Source organism: Cinclus cinclus, chromosome 3 (assembly GCF_963662255.1).
Source record: "Cinclus cinclus chromosome 3, bCinCin1.1, whole genome shotgun sequence".
Classification (NCBI taxonomy): domain Eukaryota; kingdom Metazoa; phylum Chordata; class Aves; order Passeriformes; family Cinclidae; genus Cinclus; species Cinclus cinclus.
In genome coordinates, this window is record NC_085048.1 from 85699052 (window position 1) to 85721006 (window position 21955).

Consider the following 21955-nt stretch of genomic DNA (forward strand, 5'->3'; position numbering starts at 1 on the left):
GAGAAGTAACAAGGGAGGTGCTGCCTCCCAACAAGGACTCTCCCAGGGCTTCTGGATGATGTGCTGGTGCTGCACTGCTTATGGGTGTGCAAGCCATTGGGAATGAAAGAGTTCTGGAGGCACAGACAGTTCTGTGACACAGAACACAAGTACAGCACTGTACCCTCCAGACAGCTGTTTACATGATTTCCCACTCCCTCCTGGTGGGTTTAGTTTGCACTCTGAAAATAGAATTTATGGGCCAACGCACATGAGAAAAGATGACAAACAACTGGCAACTGTTAGCGCTCCCAGGTGAAGCTTCCATATTTTAATGAGCAGTTCTCCATGCTCCTTCCTAGAATCCAAACACCAAACTAGTCCCAAGGGTACACCCATGCCCAGGAACAGAGCTCTTGATCCCACTGGGTGCAAACACTCCAGGTGATGCAGGAATGCCTTGCATGGATCCCAGGAGCCAGATTCCTATCTCTTTGCTCATGTTCGGCAGGCCCTTGCAACACAGCTTACTGAAATCAGCAGGAATGCCTGCAGACAAAGGTCTTGCACACCAGGGTGAAGATCATAATCTGACTTTCTGAAGCCTCTCTCACTGCAGGACTGGAAACTTCAGGGACAGCAATTTATCGGCAAAACCTGAAGCCCCACATAATCCATCTGGTTTAAACAATCCTGCACAACTACCATGTCACTTTAGGAATTACCTTCCCAGTGCCCACTGCTGTGACAGCTCTGGGCTCCAGCAGCCAGGAAAACAGCTGAAGCAGCCAGCCTCAGCCAGGGGCTGCACTGCTGCCACTGTCCTGCTGCAGCAACCTCAGAAGGTACCTGTGACCCAGCGACAGGAAGGATCAGCCCCACAAATAATGGGGCACACAGATCATCCCCCGCCTGGGAGCTTCAGCACACGGAGTCACTCACTGATCCCAAGTTTGCTTAGGCACCCACACGATCCTCCTCGGCTCAGCAGCCAGGGACTGAGCTGAGGTTTCAGTCCTGCTTCCACTGACTGTGACTGTATTCACTCTCTGCGGTTTCAACCCCACCAGTAATCCCTGCCCACCACCTCCACCCGTACACCTGCCTGTCCTTCCCACAGGCTGTTCCAACCCCCTCAAAGCCCTCGGTACCCACTCAGCTGATGAGGGTGCCAGGCAGTCAGCGTCAAGGGTCTTCCCTTCTGTCAAAGACATTGGTGGCCTCCTCTAAGCTGATGGAGGGGACTTGCCAGGACAGCAATCTTCTGCTTGGGGTTTTGCTGCTCTTCACAAGTCCATGTGGGTCGAAACTCAGGTTGTGTACACACATACACACACGCACGCTTGTTTAAGATTCAGCAGTGCAGCAACTGCACTGAATTACATTCCCACTGTGCAGGCTCCAGATCACAGAAGCTTTCAGAGAAACTGAAATGCACACCTTGCAGAAAAATATCTTGCAAGTAACCCGGTAGCTTTCAGTCGTACCTACACTCTGTGTGACACATCCAGACAGCACTTTGAATTATGCAGTTCAGACAGACCCGCTTGAGTTTACTTCATGATTTTGGTGACCCTTGGACTTTGCTTCAAACTGCCATGTGTGCAAGCCAGTAAAACAACAAGCATATTACTTTATATCCAATGGCTGGTTATTAATTGTTTCTAGCTTCAGCACTTTAAAGGTCAAGAATCCACAGTTAATTAAGTTGTCACATGAAATTTCTCTAGCAAATGCTCATTTTGAATGGTTTAGAGTTAAAGCATCAAATGCTAACTTGCAGAACAAGAAAAATACATTCTGTGACTGCAAAGATTAGAAAATTCTTTACTGATAAATGAAAAATCAGAGGCTTAGCATAAAAAAATTCAAACTAAAACCTGTAAAAACTCAATAAAATATTTCAACAGGCCGTACTACCTTAGATAACAAAAAATATTTATTTAAAACTATATAATCCATTTTTTGCTGAGTTTATATTTTGCATTACTTTCTATCTGCAAATCCCTAGTTGATTTGAACCAGAATAATAAAAAGGGAGTTTTGCTGACTGTGAGGTACTCCACAGCTATCTCAGAACCACACCACTTGACTGCTCCAGAGATGTACCTGCAGACACCAAGCAGCCAGCAGTCATGCTTACTTAGCCTTAAAATTCCTTTAAAAAGTATTTGTAACCATTCTACCTGACAAGCAGTTTATTCTGGAGGGCATGTTGTGCTTTTGAAAGCTCCCTCCCGTAAAGTAATAAAAGTGACCATCAGTAAATAAAAAGTGCTAGAAGCAGCAATTTACTCCCTCCCCATGAACTCAGGCCAAACTAGGAAAGCTGTGAAGGAAACCCATACACAGTGCCAGGCAGATCCCTCCTTATACCTCTTTCCAGTGAAAATAACTATTTCTAAAGCCTAAGAAGACACGAGATGCCCAGCTTCAGCAGAGCAGCAAGAGCAAAAGGAAGGGAAAGGACACAGAGTTATTTTTCAGGCAGATGCAAAAAACCCAAAACCAGTTTGAAATATGTGGAGTGCTCATGGAGGGCAAGTGCTAAAGCAGCATTGCTGCCCACTGGGATACAGTACCCAGTACACAGACAAAACAAACTCAAAGGACACCAAAATGGGGAATTTGTTAATAAAGGAAATGAAAGTTCGAAGGTAACAAGAAAGGCAACTAACAGAAAGGGCTATTACAAAAAAAAGGAAATTAAGTATCTTCCACCCTTCCTTTAAAGCTGACCTAACTTACATTAAGTCACCACAAGTTCTTTATCTTGTTTGAGGAATTTGTGTTTCTGTACATGTGAATTAAATAACAAATCCCTGCTAGTTCAGCAAAGCTTGGCACCTACTGCCATAGCAATATTGAGGCAATTCCTTCACCAAAGTTTAAAACCAACGGTGAGATGATAGGAAAATGAGAAAGCTGAGTGTCTCAGTGACAGAGAAGGGAAGAGTCTGCATTACGAGTGAGGAACGCCCATTCTCATTAGGATGCTTGGCACAACAATAGAGGATTTGGCTACTATACTTACAGTATCAAGAGATGAGACCTAAATGAATACCAAAAGTTTTCGTGCCTTCGAACATATTTATGATTCACTAAGTCCACATCACTCCAAGACCCTCACAGATGACAGTAACACAGCCAGGAGCAGGTTTTCTTTACAGGGGGTGAATTTATATGTACTTTAAAAACACACATAAGACTACCACTTCTCCAGTATCTGAACCTCTGATTGTACCTTTAGTCATAATAGTTAAAATGTATTGGGTTTGTATTTTATTTATTTTCATTAACATTCTTGGCACCGATTTCTGAAACAAAAATAAAAAAAACCCCAAAAAATGGTGTCACTAACACAAAAAGCATTACAGTTACACAGTTTTTAACTGTTTATTGCACTGGCATCTTTTTATAACACTAACTGTATTTAATGCAGCTACTAAAAGAAAAACACTTTGCAAGTGCAATTTAAGGTATCACTGTAAATACTGAAGTTATCACAGGGACTATATAGCACTTTGGAAGTTCAGTGTTGCAAACCTCACTGAGGCTGCAGAAGCACTGACATTTTTGAAAGCATTTAGGTTCACAATATGTCAACAGAGTCTGATAAATTTAATCATAGTAAGCAAAACAATGTCAAAGGATTTATGTTCTTCCTTTTTTCTCCAGTTTTATGAGTACCTTGAACAGAAAGATAAGTATTAGGATTTCGGCAGCCATTAATCTCTTCCTGGATTATTTTACGATGCTGAGAGTGCCAGCCTGTCCCGCAGTTGCCACGCCAGCACAAGCCTGGTACCTCAGAAGATGTGTCAAACACTTTGTGTCCGGGGCAAGGCACAGCCCCATGGAACCACCTGAGGCCCACAGCCTGCAGAGAAGATGCCAGGCTGCTGATCAGCTCTTAGAGCAGATAGTGGCACTGCCTTTTTGTCTATATTAGGGCTAGGTGACTTCAGTCTGGCTTCCTTTTCAGGAAGTGCAGTATCCTTCTCCAAGTCACTGCATGCTCAGAAAGCACCAATGCTGCTCACAGAGGGTCAAAACAGCTCTGGGTCACCTTCATAATGCTACAGCCCACATTTAAAACAGATCAGTGAAATACATCCTCCATCTTCTCAAATGTTAGGGACGTCTGGAAAGAAACATTTGACAGCTCAGTGGCCCTGCCAATCATCTCAGCTTAGGTCTTCCCTCCCCAGACTGGTTTTGTACTGCTCTGCTCCATCAAGACCATGGATTCCTCCCCTGTGGCAATCAACTCTGACACCAGCCAAAACAAGGCAAGCTTCAGGCCCAGCATCAAGCATTCTAAACAACACAACAGAAATGACTGTTTCAACACTGGCCAAAACTGAACCTGCTTTTAAATCAGTCAATTTTTTTTTTTTTTGTGGGTGATATCACGCTGCTTTTCTCTCCTGGAATCACACTGCAGCGGTGGGGATAAGGTTGGTTATGACAGTGCACAAACCCAGATGTCTATCAATTATCTGTGTTTGAGAGACTGCAGATCCTTATCTTGGGGCATTACTTGTAGCAATCAGTCAATTTTGACAGCTAATCCAGAGGTCCATACACATTGTTGCTCAAAGGCTCAGCAGGTATTGCTAAGATCTGTTTTCAGATAACCCAACTATTTACCTACTCTAAAAAACATATATGAAAGGATGTGCTTTATCTCTTCACCAGCGGGTTAAACCCCAAAGGTGAATGAAGCGCAGTTTGCAGGCTGGGGGAGGGCAGGTGGGCCCGAAGTTAAATTCAAATCCAGCCCCGTTTTTCGATGAGGCACTGACTGCATCCCCAGCCCATACCCAACCACAACCGGCATTATTTAAGATGGCACGACTGCAGGTAAACAGGGACAATTCTTCAATTAAGCTTTATTTCAAGCCTAAGGGACAATCATTGCCATTGCATTTCTTTGCTATCGGCGGTATGCTTCGGCCCCAAACCCACTCAACCATAAGCAGTTCAGAGAGCGCTGTTGACAAACCCCAAGTTTTATGATCTGACTTTGTGTTGTGCCTTGGGCAATACCCACCAACATTCATGGGGGCAAACCCTGGGGCTTCAGCAGGCTTGGACCAATAACTCAGGACATTTTAGCTCGTTGTGCTGGCACATTTGCTGACAGGTTCACACAAGGGGCCTTTGTGGGTAGAAACAATGAAAGAGGCCTGCACAGCACAGGAAAATGGGTGGTGACCACCAAGGGCTGGAAAAAAGCCTCTTTCAAAGAAAGGTCTTTGAAAACATTCATTATACCCCACCCAGCTATTTTCACTACAATATTTCAGTACATAAAAACAACACAGGGAAAATAAATAGCCCACCCTTCAATATGTTGTAGGTTGTCCAACCCCTGAAAAGAAATCAGCAAGCCATAAAGACGTAGAAATCTTCACCAAAAAGAGCCATGTAAGAGGCCATCCACCAAAATCTCTCCACACCACCTTTCTTCTCTCATGCATCTCCAGGCTCTCTATGTAAGCTGACTCAAATAGACATCCTCATTTCCAGTGTAAAATTGAAATTTAAAAGTGTATTGGCTAGTAAATACATGACAGTAAGCATTTATAGGGATTGAAAAGTAAACTGTATTGACACAATCAAAAACATTGCTATACAGTCCACTACAGTGCATTTCAGCTCCGATTTTTTCCCTACCAAATTTCAGCTAGAACTAATAAAATATTTCAGGTAAAACAACAGCCAGAGAGAAAGAAGCAATAAATAATCCTTAATTAAATGTGTCTCTGAAACCAGCAGACAGCTGCAAACTGGAAGCCAGTCTTTAGAGACCATGCTCTCACAGAGGCTTGTCTCCACCACAATCAGCAAAGTTTCCAACAGAGCAAAGATTGAGCAGGTGAAGGCCCCAGCCTTGGGAATACAGAAATAGCTCCTTCGCCTAAGGCTTTGGGCTGCTCTCTGATGATGCTCACTACAGCATCCTTACTCCTAAAGTTCTGTACGGGCAGCAGAGCACCGACAACAGAAATTCAGACACTTTGTGTCACTCTGTTTGAAGTATGAAGTCTCTGTGCTGGATGCTCTAAAGTTTGCAGTGGGGGCACATGCCAACACTGAATAAAATGTTTTGTCTCCCTTAGAGAACATTCAAAACACTCACTAAGATTATTTTGCAGCACTGTCTGTTACTAAGTCATGCTTTGTCCTCCCAAAGTGTCAAATCTTCAAATACTAAAGTTAAGAAAACAGATCTTGCAATAAAATCTGTATTAAATAATGCTGACCCTTCTTTACTTTTTGGATCTTAAACCCTTTTAACGTGCACTTGGTAATGATGGAAGTTAACGATTTCTCCTTCTCTATCTCTTGGCAATTTATCCATGGTAAGACGACGGATATCCAGAAAGACAGATTAAACAGCCATTTCTTTGGCAAGCAGGGAATAATAATTCCTGAAAATAACAATACAGATGCTCTAAATTTTGATCATTCCTTGTAACACAGCTTCCTCCACTTCCTGAAACCATGATCAAGTGCAGATTCTGAGGGCCAGACTACATTTTTCTCCCTCTGAGGTGTGGGTTTTGTCTGTACAAACATCCCAGGACACATCTCATTCTCAGCCCCTGCTTTCTCTTCGGAGGGCTGTTATTTTACACAGTAGCTCTTTAATTGTCTCTCTCCTCCTAACTAAGTCTTTGGGTAAAATGGAGCAGTGAGATAACTTTGCATGCTGTGATTTTGAGTTCTCATTAGTATTCAAAAGCCTGCCACTAGTTTAAGTCAATAAAAATCGAAATTTAGTAGCTTGAGCTCAGGTAAATTTTGTTCTTTGCTTACTACAAGGTAAAAGGATTGATACCAAAGGGTCAGACTACTTCAGCTACCTGGCCAGAAAAGCAGCAGTCACTTCAGCCAAGTTAGGCAATTCCTCTAAATTTACAGCTAAAATCAGAACCTGGAGTGATGTAACCCAGGGGCAATCAGTAACCCCAAAACACACACCTGGAAAAGTCCTGAGGAGTCTTCTCACTGCTGACCTGCCCCTCCCCACCCATGGTCGTGGCAGAAGCCAGAGGGACATCGAAACTCCAGTACTTGAGGAGGAAACAGTTGTGGCCTCTCAACACTCAACTGGAGTATTTCAAATATTTTAAAAATTAAGGCTTGGTTCTGTCGGGAATCAGCCGCTAGCTCCTCTGACACATCACCCTGAATAATTACTCACTGAACACTAACTTTCAAAGGGAACTGATATAAAGGCAGTCTGTATTGTAACACAAAGTAAATAACTAGATGCAGTCTCTTTTGGTGTTTCTTGCTTTATTGCTTCCCTGCTCCTACTGTCTACTAACTCCTAAACCACTATGTAGTTACAATTAAAAAAAAAAAACCAAAAAACAGTTACTCTGGGAAAAGGAAAAAAAATATATTACTAACATGAGAATCAGCAAAGCTAGGAAGCAATTCTGTACATATACAAAGGTAAATTCATATGGCCACATTTCTTTGTATTTTCTGGGTTTTACTTCAGAACTACAAATTAACATATGTGTATTTTGGCGTTATTCCTGTTGGAACTTTTAAGCAAACAAGGAACATATGCATACACTGTGCCTGATTCTCATCTCCACCATGGTCCCATCACCCCAAGAGGGAAAGGAGCAGGAGTTAGCTGTAATAAATTCTGTTTATGAAAAACATAGGTAAGAAGAACTCAATTCTTCCAGAAAAGAAACAAGACATTTTGTTTCATATGATGCCATCCATAATTGTCAGCTTACTTAACAACACATTACAACGAGGGAGGTCCTGGAGATCTATCAGAACTGTGCATCTGTCAGGGTGTGGTACCTCAATATTCACTGTTTTAATTCTAACTATACAGCAACCAAATTTCTGATGAGAATGTCCAAGATGCACATACTGAAATGCATGCAACTGGATCAGTACACACAGAAGTGGCTACAAGAGTTGTACAAAACAGATGGCATCTCCCAAGTCAGGAGTGAGGGTGCTCTCATCCCAGTAACTACCAACACTGTTTTGTAAACAGACTTTGTGCCTTCTTACAGTGGTTCTTGGAAAATAGTTTTTATTCTTCTCATCCTTTCCCTAAATTATGTAACTTAATCAACTGAACAGCACAATTTTCCAAAACCTAACTGCTTTCTCAGAAAAAGCAAAAATAAAAAAAAAAATGAAGGGAAAAAAATAAGAGAAGCTGCACTCGATGCCAAAAGTCATGGTTATTAGAAAACACAACTGGGATGGCACAGGGGCCAAAGCTGAGGTAGGCTGAGAAAGAACTGTATCACCACTTCTGCTGAAGTGCAGGGGAGGGCTGAGGCAGGCACAGAGAGAGCACCACGTCCGTATGTTGATACAAGCTGAATCCAAAAGGGAACACTGCTTCTCGTGCTAATGTATTCTTTTGAACTGTGTGTGTCTGCCAGTGCAGTTATAAAAATGTATTTACCCCTTCACAGACTTGGGAACAAAAAGTCCTTTAATACAGAATACAGAACATGAATAAATACTTAACTCTTTTACTGGTACAGCTTTATGCTACTGTGAAATACATTTAAGACTAAGGCATATGGAAAGCAAGAGTCATAATTAGAGAGCAAGGCACAGTAGATCTAATGCAGACAATCTAAGTTGTACAAATATGACTTAACTTGAGTCAATGGCCTATTTATAAAGTAACAAGCCTTGGAGAAATACACTTCATGTACACACTCCTTGTTTTAGTATACATTTTAAACAATTTTAAAAGCCGTTTTATTCATGACTGTATATAAAGATTATCTACATAAATTGCTCTCCCTTGCTCTGATTATCATTTCTTCATATAGATAATGGATTTTTACCAATTTCTGTTGATTTTGAAGAAAACTTGAAAACACTGGGAAAAATCTTCAAGGACTGTAAGACAACAGCCATTACCAGAACAAACCCATGTGGATGAATACTTTAACCACAGTTTCTCCACTTAAAAGGAAACCAATCTCTCAGATCACTAAGAATCAAACAGGCGATTTTCATGACTGATACTAAATAAAGTTTCGTTATCTACCAATAAATGTCTATCACAGCTGAGAACAGGCTGTTTAGCTTTAACGAACAAAAGCCTGGCAAAACCTTTCTAAAAACACAGTGAACAAAACCAATCTACAATGTAAGAAGAAAGAAGCTCTCCTCTAGCTGCTATATTTTCAATTAAGCTCCAACTCACATGAGGTAAGGCACAGATCTGCGCCTCTGCAGACACAGGGATTTTGTTCATTGTGATCACAGCATGTTTTATTAAAAACCTGAATGAAGATTCATTTCCCTGAAGCTTTAGCTTGCTAACAGCTCTGAGAGAAGGATGAATGACAGCATCAAACCTCATCAGCCCAGAAATGAAGAATGCCAACAACTCGTCTAGCCTGTAGATCAGAAATTGCAGGATTGACTTGAATTAATACAATTTAAATTGGAGCATTTCTTTAAAACAACAGTCTGACCAACTTAAGCAACTTTCAAGGATGGAGAACCACAGCCAACCCACTGCAACACTTAGAAACTTGCTCTACTGGTCAGTCACTTCCATTGTCAAAATATTTGTAGAGATTTTCTTTTTCCACCATTGTAATTTTTTTCTTACTGCCTATTTTTAAAGGCCTGAAGTTATTTTGGGCACACAGGTATACCAGCCCAATACCACTTCACTTCCAGTCTCTGTTTCATACTGTGAAAAACCTCCTAAGCAACAGCTCTTGCATCACTGCTATGTTCTGTGCAGAAACTAGGTGCAAATTCAAACCCAACATTTAACATGAGAAAACATCAGGCCAAGCAGGAAAGAGCAAAGAATTACAAAGTCGAGTTTGGCCAGAGGGGAGAGGAGAAGCAGAGAAACAAGCAAGATAAGCTGTGGGGTTTTGGGAGAAAAAAAACACACACACACACACACACACACACACACACACTCCCCACCCCAGTTCCCAGCAAATCCAGCATTTGCCTCTGGTGAAGGCTATTTCCCCTTCTGCCTTCCTCAGGTAGCAGCCACAGCAAGTCACTGCTCAGGTGCTCCCAGAGCCACTGCGCTCACTCGTGCTCACTGTCAGCACTCGCTGTGCTGGGCACAGACATTTCTACAGACTACAGGATTGTTCTGGACAGTAAAGACCAGGCAGCAGCTGAAAAGCCTGTTTCTGTGACCTCCCCCTTGCTAGTGTTTACATGGGAAGGATGGAATGCCATAGAGCATACCCTCTGAGGTACAGTTGACTAAAACAGCTTTGTAAAGCCAGTCTCAAAATATCTTTCTCACGTTTTTGGGAGATGCAGCTATTTAAATTATCATATTGAAATACTGAACTCCTCACTTCCTCGTTTTAGCATTAAAAACAAAACAGCAACGAAACAACAGAGAAAAACATGCTTGACATGACATGTCCCATGTCTGACCCATCTGATTCCTGCTCAGAGCAGGGATCCAATACTGACCCTCATCCCCACACACAAACAGGGGATCCAGGGAGAGGAGGGACAGCAAGAAACATCTGAAACTCCATCCAAACAGCTTGTACAAAGGAAGAGGACACAGAGGGAACACAGCAGAGTTCAGGATGAAGGACTAGCCCGTGATACTACACAGGCAAGGTCTCCCCTCCCAAGTGTTTCTCTGAGGAATCACATCACACCTGTCCCTGTGATAAATTCTTACCTCATCACACTAATTTAAATGGAGTTATCCTGACTTTCACCAATGGGAGACTGGAACACAACTGTTCAAAGTTTTATGTTTTCTTGTGTTGTTTTAATGCCAATAAACAGGAAATACTTTTCTCTCAGACTCTCTTGGGACATATGTCACTTCTTACATCAGATCAGCTATTAAGAAGCAGCGACTATTCTGCATGGGAAGGAACATCTAGATATCCACATCAGCTCTGGTTCTTGGCTACCGAGAAAGAAGGATGAAGGTTTAAAAGAGAAAGTAGGTGCAAAACTGTAGAAACAGTTTTAGGAAAAGTTTAAAAAAACCAAGGGCTCTGCAAGGGAAAAAAAGTAACTCTTTCTATAAGTCTATTACAGAAAACAATAGGAGGTTCACATAATTCCAGAGGCCATGAGAGAATGAATCTGTAACTAGACTGTGATATAGCATTTACAATGCCTCAACACAAATCTATTTCAGTAGAGAAAAAGAAATAAAACATTTAGGTGCATTTGAAATGAATACCATATTAAAAAGCAAGAAAGACCACAAACAGAGGTTCATTAAATGATGTTCTCTTCCACACAGAAGCCTGAAACACGGAGAGAACTGGAAACCAGATTTTTATCAAACCATCTCTGGAGGAAGTAGATAACACAAATCAGAAAATGGGATAAAGATTTGGGAGTGCCGTCAGCAGATTTAGGGAGAGGAAAGGGAAAGCACACAACCAAAAAAAAAAAATCCCATGAGTGTAGAAAGACTTCAAGAATATGGAAAACGTTTCCAAGTGCAGACCTAGAATTAGATAGAGAGGAGTCAAGAACTTTTCACCCTAAGTGTCTTGCTTCACAGAGGGGAAAAGGTGCAGGTGTGCCTGAAATACAGGAACATCTGGACTTTGTTAAATCCTAGTAATGCGAGCACTGATCATCTTAATTAACCAGGCTTTGAGAACTGTCAGGAGGACAAAGATTAATTCTGGTTAACTCCATGAATAACACTTTTTAAGAACAAAAGGGCTCAGCCTGCTCGGCAGCTTCATCAAGAAAGATACACTTCTTATTCCCACAGGCATACAGTAAAGAAGAGGAAAAGCAACTGCAGAAAAACTTTCTTTTAAAGATTAAAATGCACCTTCATACAAATATACATGACTGCAACTGTGCAGATACAACTCAGCCCTCAAAAAAACACCAAAACAACTCCACAACCCAAAACAACTAAAACTAGAATAAACCTCATGTCAGGATCTATTTTCTGTATGCTCAAGTATTTTTTTCCCATGTTTCTGCTCACAAGAATTCTTGCTGTATCCTCACCCATGGCAAGCTGCCATGGCTATCTGCTCAGTGAGCCCCAAGCATGGCATCCCTTGTGCATGGCAAGGCCACTGCCAGCCCTCTTCAGAAAGGTAAGTGCTCCCTGAGTGAGAACACCTGTCCTGTGAAACACAGTCCATTTCATTTATTGAAAAGTCTTTTCCAATCTGGCCTGAGTAAACTTCTTTTCATGGCCATCTGCCCAAATAACTCAGGTCTTACATGCTTTACCCCTGATCCAACTGCTCACCTAAACTACCTGAATCAGCTCATTTTCTAGTGTGCTTCTGGAACTCACATCACAGGCCAGGAGAAGTTAAGCCCTTGCATCCTCCTCCCTGGAGGTGAATTGGAAGTTCAAACTAGAGCTTACTCTGAGACTAGCTCTCAGCTGCCCTGAGGATTTCATTCTGTGTCTCCATCTGTATTACACACCGAGTTTTCATTAGAGATGCTGTTTTCCTATTTCCTTTCATGCTGCTGTTTCAGTAGTTTTGGGAGCTACCTCTCTATTTCACTCTGTCATCAGGGAACTGGGGACCATTTTCTGTAGTGGAACTGCTTTGTTCAACATCTATTCATACCTACAAGATCACAAATAAAGAAGCAAATATGCCAAACAGCAGAGTTTCCCCTGCATCTGCTTTGTACATTGGGATTCACACTCCTCAGTTTTGCTACTCCATTTCGCTCTCTCTCAGGAGTAAACACAGTGCCAACACATTACACTGCTTTGTTATCCAGCTGTAGTAATAGAGCTTTGATGTTACTCAAAGTCTAACGTCGTTGAAGCTGTGTTTAACACCCCATGAACAGAATCACCTTGTGTATCACATCCTGCCTGTCAGAAGCCAGAGCACACCTCGTACTCTACACTGCAAACAGACCTCTGCCACCATACCTTCAGGTTATTGCCCCAAATTTACACTTATATCAGTCAACTAGAATTTAGGGTTTCTTACGCTATGACATTGTCAGTACTCCTTTGTATTGCTATCTAAGTGTTATGCCACTAAGTTCACCTTTGAAGACAACTTTCACGTATTTGACCAGTATTGACCAAAAAAAATTTAGTTACTTGCTCTGCCATAAACACATTTTTAATAGCACACTACCCTTTTTTTCTAAGCACTTTGAAGCTGCAGAGGGAATAAAGCATTACCCACAGAATAGGCATAATACAGAAGCAATGCTCAAAGTATTATAACATTACACATTTCTAAAAACTGCATCGCCCCCAAAATATGCTAAGGCACTACACTACAATACAGACCCATATCGCTTACAAGAGTAACACAAAGGTTTTTGTCAGATAAAAGTACTTTAGAAAGTTCATACGTGTGATATTTTCTCCTCCATTACACATGAAAATATCATGACTTTAATGCATAGTAAAGTACTATAACAATACTACTTTTGCACATTGTATAAGCCTGGGCCTCTAAGGAATTATCTGACCATGACCAGCAACATTAGTTACTCTAGCCAATAATCTGCACAGCTACACACATGAAAATACTTTCCCCAGCTTTTCAGGTGCCACTGCCTTAGTTTTCAGGGTAAAGAGAGGGATACTTTACAGACTGTCTGGACCAACAAGACCTAGCCTTCCCAAGGATTACAGTCCTTGCAGTCACATAGCAGAACAGAAATTGGCAGCAATAGCTGGAGAAGGAGCTGGAGAAAGGGCAGGTATTTTGAAGGATAGTCAGAAGCAAGTCATTTAGGAATGTGAGAGGGTAACTGTCCTTGACATTTGCAAACTGGCAAGCACTGTACAGCAGTGCCCAGGCTGCAACTATAAAATACTTTAGGTACTGCAGCTAGAGTTTAGCAGTGGTTCCCTATTTGGTCAGTCAGAACTCAACGTCTTTAAATAAATACTTTTACAAACTATAAATGTACCAGAGAGCATGTGCAGCTTTTGCAAGACACTAAACATCCTTCACATACCCTGTGGCTAATATTTTATCCTGGACCCTGGCTACCAATTGTCAACGTGAAAAGAAGTCCAAGCATTCAAAAAATGGTGAGAGGTAAGTCTGGTTAACAAGAAAATTAGAAAATTTAAATGTCTGTAGATGTGCGTGCATTCACATACGTACACGTTAGAATCACCATGCACACACAAACACATGGGATTCAGAAGTCCTTGCCTTCCCATTTCTAAATTTTGTGAGCAACTGGGATACAACTTCAAACTTCTCTATCTTAAAACATTAAATAAAAAAAATAATAAAAAAAGAAGACACAGACATATAGAAAGACAAAGTATGTGTCTCACATCTGAAGATCAAGAATTAAGACCTTCACAGTAACATTTGTGTAACTCATGGTAGGAGCTACCAGTGCTGCAATGACAGAAATAATTTTCTCAGTTTTTGTTATTAGCAGACATATTCCTCAAGGTGAGATGGATAAAATTATACTGATAACTGCACTTCAAACTGTGCACAAACTTTGACTTTGTGATACTGTAGTAGAGAAAAAGAAGAGGAAAAAGTAGGAGTTGTCCCTCAGAAATTTACCAATGCCAGGATTCAGTATACCCATAATTTTATTGCCTGAAGCCTCTACTGAAAAGGTCCTTACTCTCCCGGGAAGGGGGAGAAGACAATAAAAACCAGAGGACAGAAGTAGGTTACAAGTAAACATTATCCATTTAAACTGCTAATGGCAAGCTCTGTTGTTATATTTTTATCAATGCTTTTTTTCAAATTACTTTTATCAGTGATAATTTAGCTTTTACTTCATTATCTGGCAGAGCAGACAAAAGGAAAACAGATTTGTTTTACAACAGCTCCAGCACTTGCTCTGTCCATTAACACTGACAGACGAAGGTAAATTAAAGCTCTTAGACCACATTTTCAGCATATGAGGCACTGAGTTCTGTGTCTAACCAATGTATTTCTAAAGGAGAACAGATTTAATGCTAATGTTTTTATTCTCTCCACACAGTTAATGCAAGTTTCTGTACTTTTTCATATTTCATATTTTTTTCTCCATTCAGTTCTGTGTGCTTCAAAAAAAACCATCTCAGAACAATCAGGGATATTTTAAACAAGGAAAATACTACATTTCAGTCAACTGAAGAGTGAAATAGCACTTTCCCTCCTTCCAGTTTTCTTAAGACCACAAAACCACAGAGAAGTTGTTCTTGATAAAAATAATAAATAAGTATAAAGAACCCTTGGAGGACTTAATTTTGTTCCAATGGTCTTCATCCTTTTTTTAGCAATGTTTTCAGCTATTCTACTTACTTCAGTAGAAGTAAACAGATTGCTTTATAACTTTCATCTAAAATAATAAACTTATTTATAGAAGCTAATGTAGCAAGCCAGCTGTTCCGGGCAAACAGTGGACTCTCCATTTAAATGATAGTTTAATGGCTTTGATTACAAACAATTTTGCAAGAAAAACAACAAAATATTACTGACTGCTGTAAAAGTGCAAGTCATTAGTAATAGCCATTCTAACTAAATAATACAGTCATTTTTTTATGAAATAGCCTTTCACTTGGACTTAACAAAAAAAGTCGTAATAGAAAACCAGAATTTCAAAGTCTGACCTGACAGTCAGATATTCTGGAATACTCTGAAGACTTCTTGTGTTTCCATTAATATATATATATATTCTTTAATTTTGGATATTTGGGATACACAACCCTCATCTCAAAGGCAATACATAATGTCAATACCAGTCGTTCAGTCTGAAACTGCTGCCAGAACCCGAGCATAAACATTTTCTAACATATAATGCAAAATTAAAAGCTAGTAACAAAGTATTTCAAAGAAAGAATATTCTACTTTGTGGAAGCAAAATAAAAGGAGTTCTGCGACCATAATTTATTGACTATTCAGGTTTGTGACAAATTACCCCAGTACTGTCAAATGTCTTTTCATTTTCTAATAAATCCCTCATTTTTCTCAGAATGAGATTTTTAAAAGTCTCAGATAGATTTAATTTAGTTTTTATGTCCCTTCAGCAAACATTACATGACCAATGACAAACAAATGTTACTGCTGGGGCAGGTCACATTGATGAAAATAGATTGATACTAGAGCACATGGAAATTTGAAAGACCAAGAAAATACTTCTTGGACTACCACCAAGGCAATTTTCAAGCACAAACATGAATATAATTTAATCTTTTTCATAGAAGCAGCCTTCACTACAGGGCTCCCAAAGAAATGACAAAAATGAAGCGTCAGAGTATGTATTTTTAAGGGGACCTTTACTGAGATGGGGGAGGAGGAAGAACGTGGTAGTTGAATATTTTTAACCAGCTTTCCAGAGATGAGTCTAAATCAAGCTCTTACGAATCTTCCCTGTCATAACCCACTACAGAGGTCAAAGGCTGAAGCTTTCCCAGAGGTTCACTGTGCACAACAAACACTAGAAGTTCCTTAAATTTAGTTTATATATAACAGCAAAAGTGCTGTGGCCAGTGACATCACATACAGTCCCATTAGTACTGAACAAGGCATAAGCAGGGCAGGTTAAAGCAGAAAATGGCCATGTTTTCAACTAGTCCTAGTACTCATGTCTGCACCAGTTAGTGCTCTTATACTCTTTAAAATGTGCTGTGAAAGGCTGACAAAACCAATCCCTTACTGCAGACACTGGACATGTTTTGCCACAAATAGTGTATTTTATTTCCTAATGTATTGCGATTATTTGTGAACTATTTTTAAGCTTTACAAAAGCACTTGGGGGTGCTCACTTTTGTTTTGTTTTGAGCAGAGATCCAGCGAATAATTTTGAGTAATTTGAGATTGTGAGCTCTGCAAGCTGGACTGGAGCAGTGAGTTCAACACCCTGCAGCTAACCTGGGGTATGCCTGGTGCGAGCTTGGTCACTTGGCCAGAGCTGAAGCCCTTGGCTCTCGTGCCAGGCATCTGACCTGTACACTATTTCATGCCTATAATTTATCTTCAAACAACATCGGGGAAATCGGTGGGAGAAGGAAGGCTGCTGGATGTGGGTGCTGAACTGTCTAGGAACCTGCCATTCCAACTGTGCTTAGGGCTCGCTCTTCTAATACTGTCTCCAGTCAACCAATAAAAGAAAATTAAAATGAAAGAAACCCAAACAAAAAGCCAACAAAACACTTCTCCTTGAACTTTTTGAAACACTTTAAAAAAATAAAAGAGTCAATATAATGGAGGTAGCTCCAGAAGAAGCTATCAGCGCAATCAAAAAGGCAAAGAGAAACTACTGAGTTTCAAGAGACATTGTCATCATCAGCAAGCTCAACATAAGGAGATATTTTTTTGCCCCAAGCTGTTCATACAGCACACACTGCTGGCGAAGAACAAAGTGACATTAATGATGCTGTTGCACGTACTGCGCAGCCTGACCAGCATCAGAAAAGTGTTGAAGAGCCTGAGGCCACCAGTCTCTTGCTCCACCAGGCGCTCTGTCTACAGCCACCCACCGCCTGCAACATCTGCTACAGGTTCTGCAGGAGCCAGCATCAAATACTTGAAGAAAGCTGAGTTTTCACAACATGATGCAAATGAGAATTTAGCTTCAGCTGGTTTGTGAATACAGCTGCTACCCATAAAGCTATCTTTTTTGTACTCAGGTCATCTGACATTACCATGCCCTACAAATATCTACAACTTGTTTGGCACATGATGTTTCAAAAACAAGAACAGCTTTGTAATTATGGTTTTGCTTTGCATATAAGTAGTGGTAACCATGAAATGTATTTAAGGTGATTTGCTGTATATGCAATTCTATCAAGCACATAAACATCCCTCTCCTAAACAGAGCCTACTTGCCTTCATTAACCATTCTGGTCTCCCCCCAGCTTTTTGGAGGGCTCATAACCATCTCTTCTCTTTGTCACTCCCTGCCTATGCTGGCACCCTCCTCTCTGTCAGTGCCTCACTCCTTCTCCTTTGATATCTCAAAAGTCTCCATCACAGACATTATGCTTTTAAAACAGTAACAGATGTGTAGAAGAGTTTCAGCATCTGAATATGCTAAGTGCCTTCAGTTCCTCAGTGAAGTCACCCTGCAGGAAGCAAATGCAAATTACTGACTTCTAGACATAAGGCACGGTCCTGAGGACCTTGTTATTAAATCATTAACCTTCACCTTTCATTTTACCTATGTTTTCAGTATTCAAATATTGCTTGAAATAGACAACCTTAGTACTTCCCCATGCTGCAATTTGTTACCAAATGCTTCACTCCAATGATTGAAAAGTGTCAAACAAATGAGAGTACCAGTTCTCAAGCAAAGAGAAAGCAGTTCAATAATTACTGCAAAAGTTAACAACGGTGTCCCCATAAAACCTTGCAAGAATCTGTTTATCATTCCTATGCAATCTCTAAACCAAGATTTTCAAAGAGCCCTAAATACCATTTTCTGTGCCTTCAAGGCTATGGCTCTGCACCCTACTGATGCTCCAGTTTATCAGAAGATGATGCTAACCAAGGCTGGTATCTTATCTCTGTAATCCCCCAGAGTTAGGCCAAGGCTAGTGTTGTGCTACAGGTATGTAAAAATGTGGTTTGCTGTGGAAACAACTAATGTAATTTGGTGAAAAGCCTGAATAACTGGTATGTAATAATTACAGTTGCTAGTATCAAATGTTTTCCTGAAAAAAAAAAGAAAAAAAAAAGAAAAAAGAAAAAAAGCAAACCATAATTGCCTAAGAGCCCCTATCTATTAAACATCAGGCTAAAACTTGGTTGATACATATATTAACATATTAGATATAAAACCATGAGACGTCTGGTCAAAAAGCATGTATAGCTACAGTGGGAGGGAGTTTCACTGTTGATTTGGATAGAAGGAAAGAAAATCTGGTTTGCCCCTTCATCAACCCTTTCTGTCCCCTTGGTGTACCCTTGCCTACCGAGGAATACACAGCAATATCCCTAGCAGGCAAGGTGAGAGGGTGATGTAGCCCAGCATCTTCCCATCAGCCCACTTCAATCAGCACACACTTCAAGGAGGACACAGAAAGCATTGACCCCAAGAAAGTCTGTTTGGTCAAACATCCACAGGGGCTACGGGTGGCTCTTGATGACTGAAGTCCAGCACACACCCCAGGCTCAGCAGAACCCTCTGAAACTGCAGAAAGCCAGCATGACGCTCAAGTGCCCAGAACTGCTCATCAGCCTTCACAGCTCCTGGTCCTGTCCTGCCAGCCCTCCCTTTGGGTCAGCAGCCTAAGCAGTCTCCTCAGGAGAAAGCCAAGCTGCTGAACAGAGCTCCCTCTCCAGGAAGGGCAGAGCCCCTTGGCTCCTTCCCAGCTCCCAGGCAGCATTGGTGCTGCAAATGCCACCTCCACCCAAAACACAGCCTCACCAAGCCTACAGGAGCTCTAGTAACAGCAAAAGGAAGCGCCTCTTGTCCTCTCTTAAAGCTCCCTTTGCATTAAGCTCTTCTTTCAAAAGTGCTCCCATACTTATTAAAGCAAACAAAAAAAAATTGTCGGTTTTTTTTTTTTCCTATTTAGAGAAACTGAAGTGTGAACACTGTGTAAGATGTTATCATTCTTTCTGGAACTTTTGCGTTAACATTTTGAAAAGGTGCATTGTCATAATTTTTATTGCACAGCACCATATACCCATCATACCCTAAGGCTTTGAAAAACTCAAACAAAAAAGCCAACAACAATTTTTTGCTATTCTGCTTGTTCTGACAGATCTGTCAACCAGGAACCTTTTCGGATCTCTATTTTCTGCAGTATGGCTAAAACTATACTTCCTCACCATAGCATATGCTGGAATTTAATGTTAATTTTACTGTTCTTTCATTTCACTTTTTCAAACCACACCTATTTAAGCTTTTTAAGCATACTTAAACATATAAACGAACTGTTGTTATTATACCTATCCTCTAAGAGGCTAGGTTTACTGAATTACTACATCAGGCAGTAGAAGAAGCTCTTCTAAAACTCCTGAGGTCCTCAGTGCTTAATGAGACTGGATTTTATAACATACATTAAAATTGTTGCTACACACCTACAGCATTCCCTCATGTGCACAGGTCCCTAATGACAGCATGCAAGTTACATTGCATGAAACACAGCGCGTAGTGTCACAAGGTTGGCTTTCCCTGCTGACAGACTACAACTTCTGGGCAAGTGCCATTAAAAAACTTTAAATCGTAAGAATAAACTAAAACAAATATTGGCAACTCTCTCAACAACAGTACCTGTATGAGAAGTCTCTCATTCCCCCCCTGCACACTGCCTGTGAAAGAGGTTCAAAGGTGTTGCCACTTTGCCAGCTACAGCATGCAGCTCACGAAAAGCACTCTAATGCTCTTTGGCACTGTGAGCGCAGCTGCATTTCTGCTGTTCCCAGTTAGCCTTTATACAGACTCTTCCCTGGATGAGAAGTCTATTCCTGCTCCTGTAAAAGTTCAGCCTGAGAAACACAAAGCAAGCTCTTCAGCTTCAGAAGGACCAGGCATGCAGGCTGAAAACGCTCTGTGTTAGGCGAGCTGCTCCCTTCTGCTTTATCTGTGAGCACAGGCATTTTGGCAGTGTGTATCTGCCCTAACACATCCTTCAGAGGAGAGCAGTATCTCCGCGCACCAAAAGCCGGGTGACGGAGGCTGCCGTAGCCCCAGAGATACCTATCGCCCCTCTCCTGTGGCAGGACACACATTGGATGGGCCATCGGTGTCCTTAACACAAGCCTACACGAAGCTCCAGGTGTGGCCACGTCCCCAGTGACGCGAGGGACACGGCGTTCCCGGCTCTGAACGCAGATTAGCGCGTACAGCTACACGTGCGTTTACTCGACCGAGATCCACGTTTAGAAACGGACACAAGGGAGCAACCTCAAGCTCTTTACTGGCAAAACTCCCACTGAATGCAGTGGGTATCTATCTGCCTGTACAGCTGAGGACTAAACCCTCAAACCTTTTCTGCAGTACCCATTTGCACATTTCTAAATCATCAAAGACAAAGCAAATATGCCCAGGTGACCATGGATCTCTCCAACACTTGGCTACATTTGAATTCAGAGAGCACACGTGCCTCTTTAACACTGCCAAAAGAAGGACTAAGGCTTAGCCCATCTTTTTTGAACAAGAGTTTCTATATTTTGTTATTCTACATGCAGAATAAATCTCTAAGTCTGACTTTATAAGGTAAAACAATTTTCCTGAGATCACTCAAAATGATGTACACAGGAGGAACATATACTTATTTTAAAAAAATGGACTGTCAGGTCCTAAAATATCTCTCTAACTGTTCCACCTGGAGAGAAAATCCATCTTTATTGAAGTGAACTGTTTTCTCCATCTGGCTGAGCAGTGCTCAGCCCAACACCTTTAGCAATTCTTACATGCCTTCCCCAATCTTAGGGCCAACTCCAGCATCAGCTTGCTTCTACCACACAATTCATATTTGTATGGCTTATCCAGGACTCCAAACCCATCACTGAGGAGCAAGCTTGTTGCTTTTCTCCATCACTGGCCAAAACACACGGGGGTTAACGTGGTTTATCTGGCAACCATGCTGCCAGACCTGTTTGGTCAAGCCATACTAGGATTTCTGGTTTTGCATCCATCGGTCAAAAATGCAGTATACATAACACACGTCCCCAAGAAGTGTTTGTATTCCCAATGCTATAAAATGGTTTGCTCAACATCAGTAGTATCACCACTCTATTACTCTGACAATTCTCCAAGTACGGTATTAATCGGACTTCAGCCACTAAAATGTTCCTGAGAACACAAGGTAAGAAAGGCTTTAGGCTGTAGTCTAGTTTAAGTGACCAGGAAAGCTCTAATAACACACATTAACCAGTAGAAGTTTATTTTCCACTAAATTAATCAGATTCAAAGACAGTGTTGCAAAAAGTCATGTGTAGGCAGTATGACATTTTATATGACAACTGGATAACCTGGATTCATGGAAAAGATGATGGTATGAGATAATTTAAACAGAATCTCACATAACTGTGATGACTAAGTC

At 41.1% G+C, this 21955-nt stretch overlaps 1 protein-coding gene across 1 annotated transcript in view; it reads right to left on the reverse strand.

Annotated features, from left to right (window-relative positions):
- The window catches only part of EPAS1 (endothelial PAS domain protein 1), a 40057-nt gene extending 38864 nt beyond the window's left edge, over positions 1 to 1193 (reverse strand). Inside the window, exon 1 of the mRNA XM_062490362.1 lies at positions 1135 to 1193. Coding sequence (XP_062346346.1) covers positions 1135 to 1193 — 59 coding nt within the window. The remainder of the gene's footprint in view (positions 1 to 1134) is intronic.
- Between the last annotated feature and the right edge of the window lie 20762 nt (positions 1194 to 21955).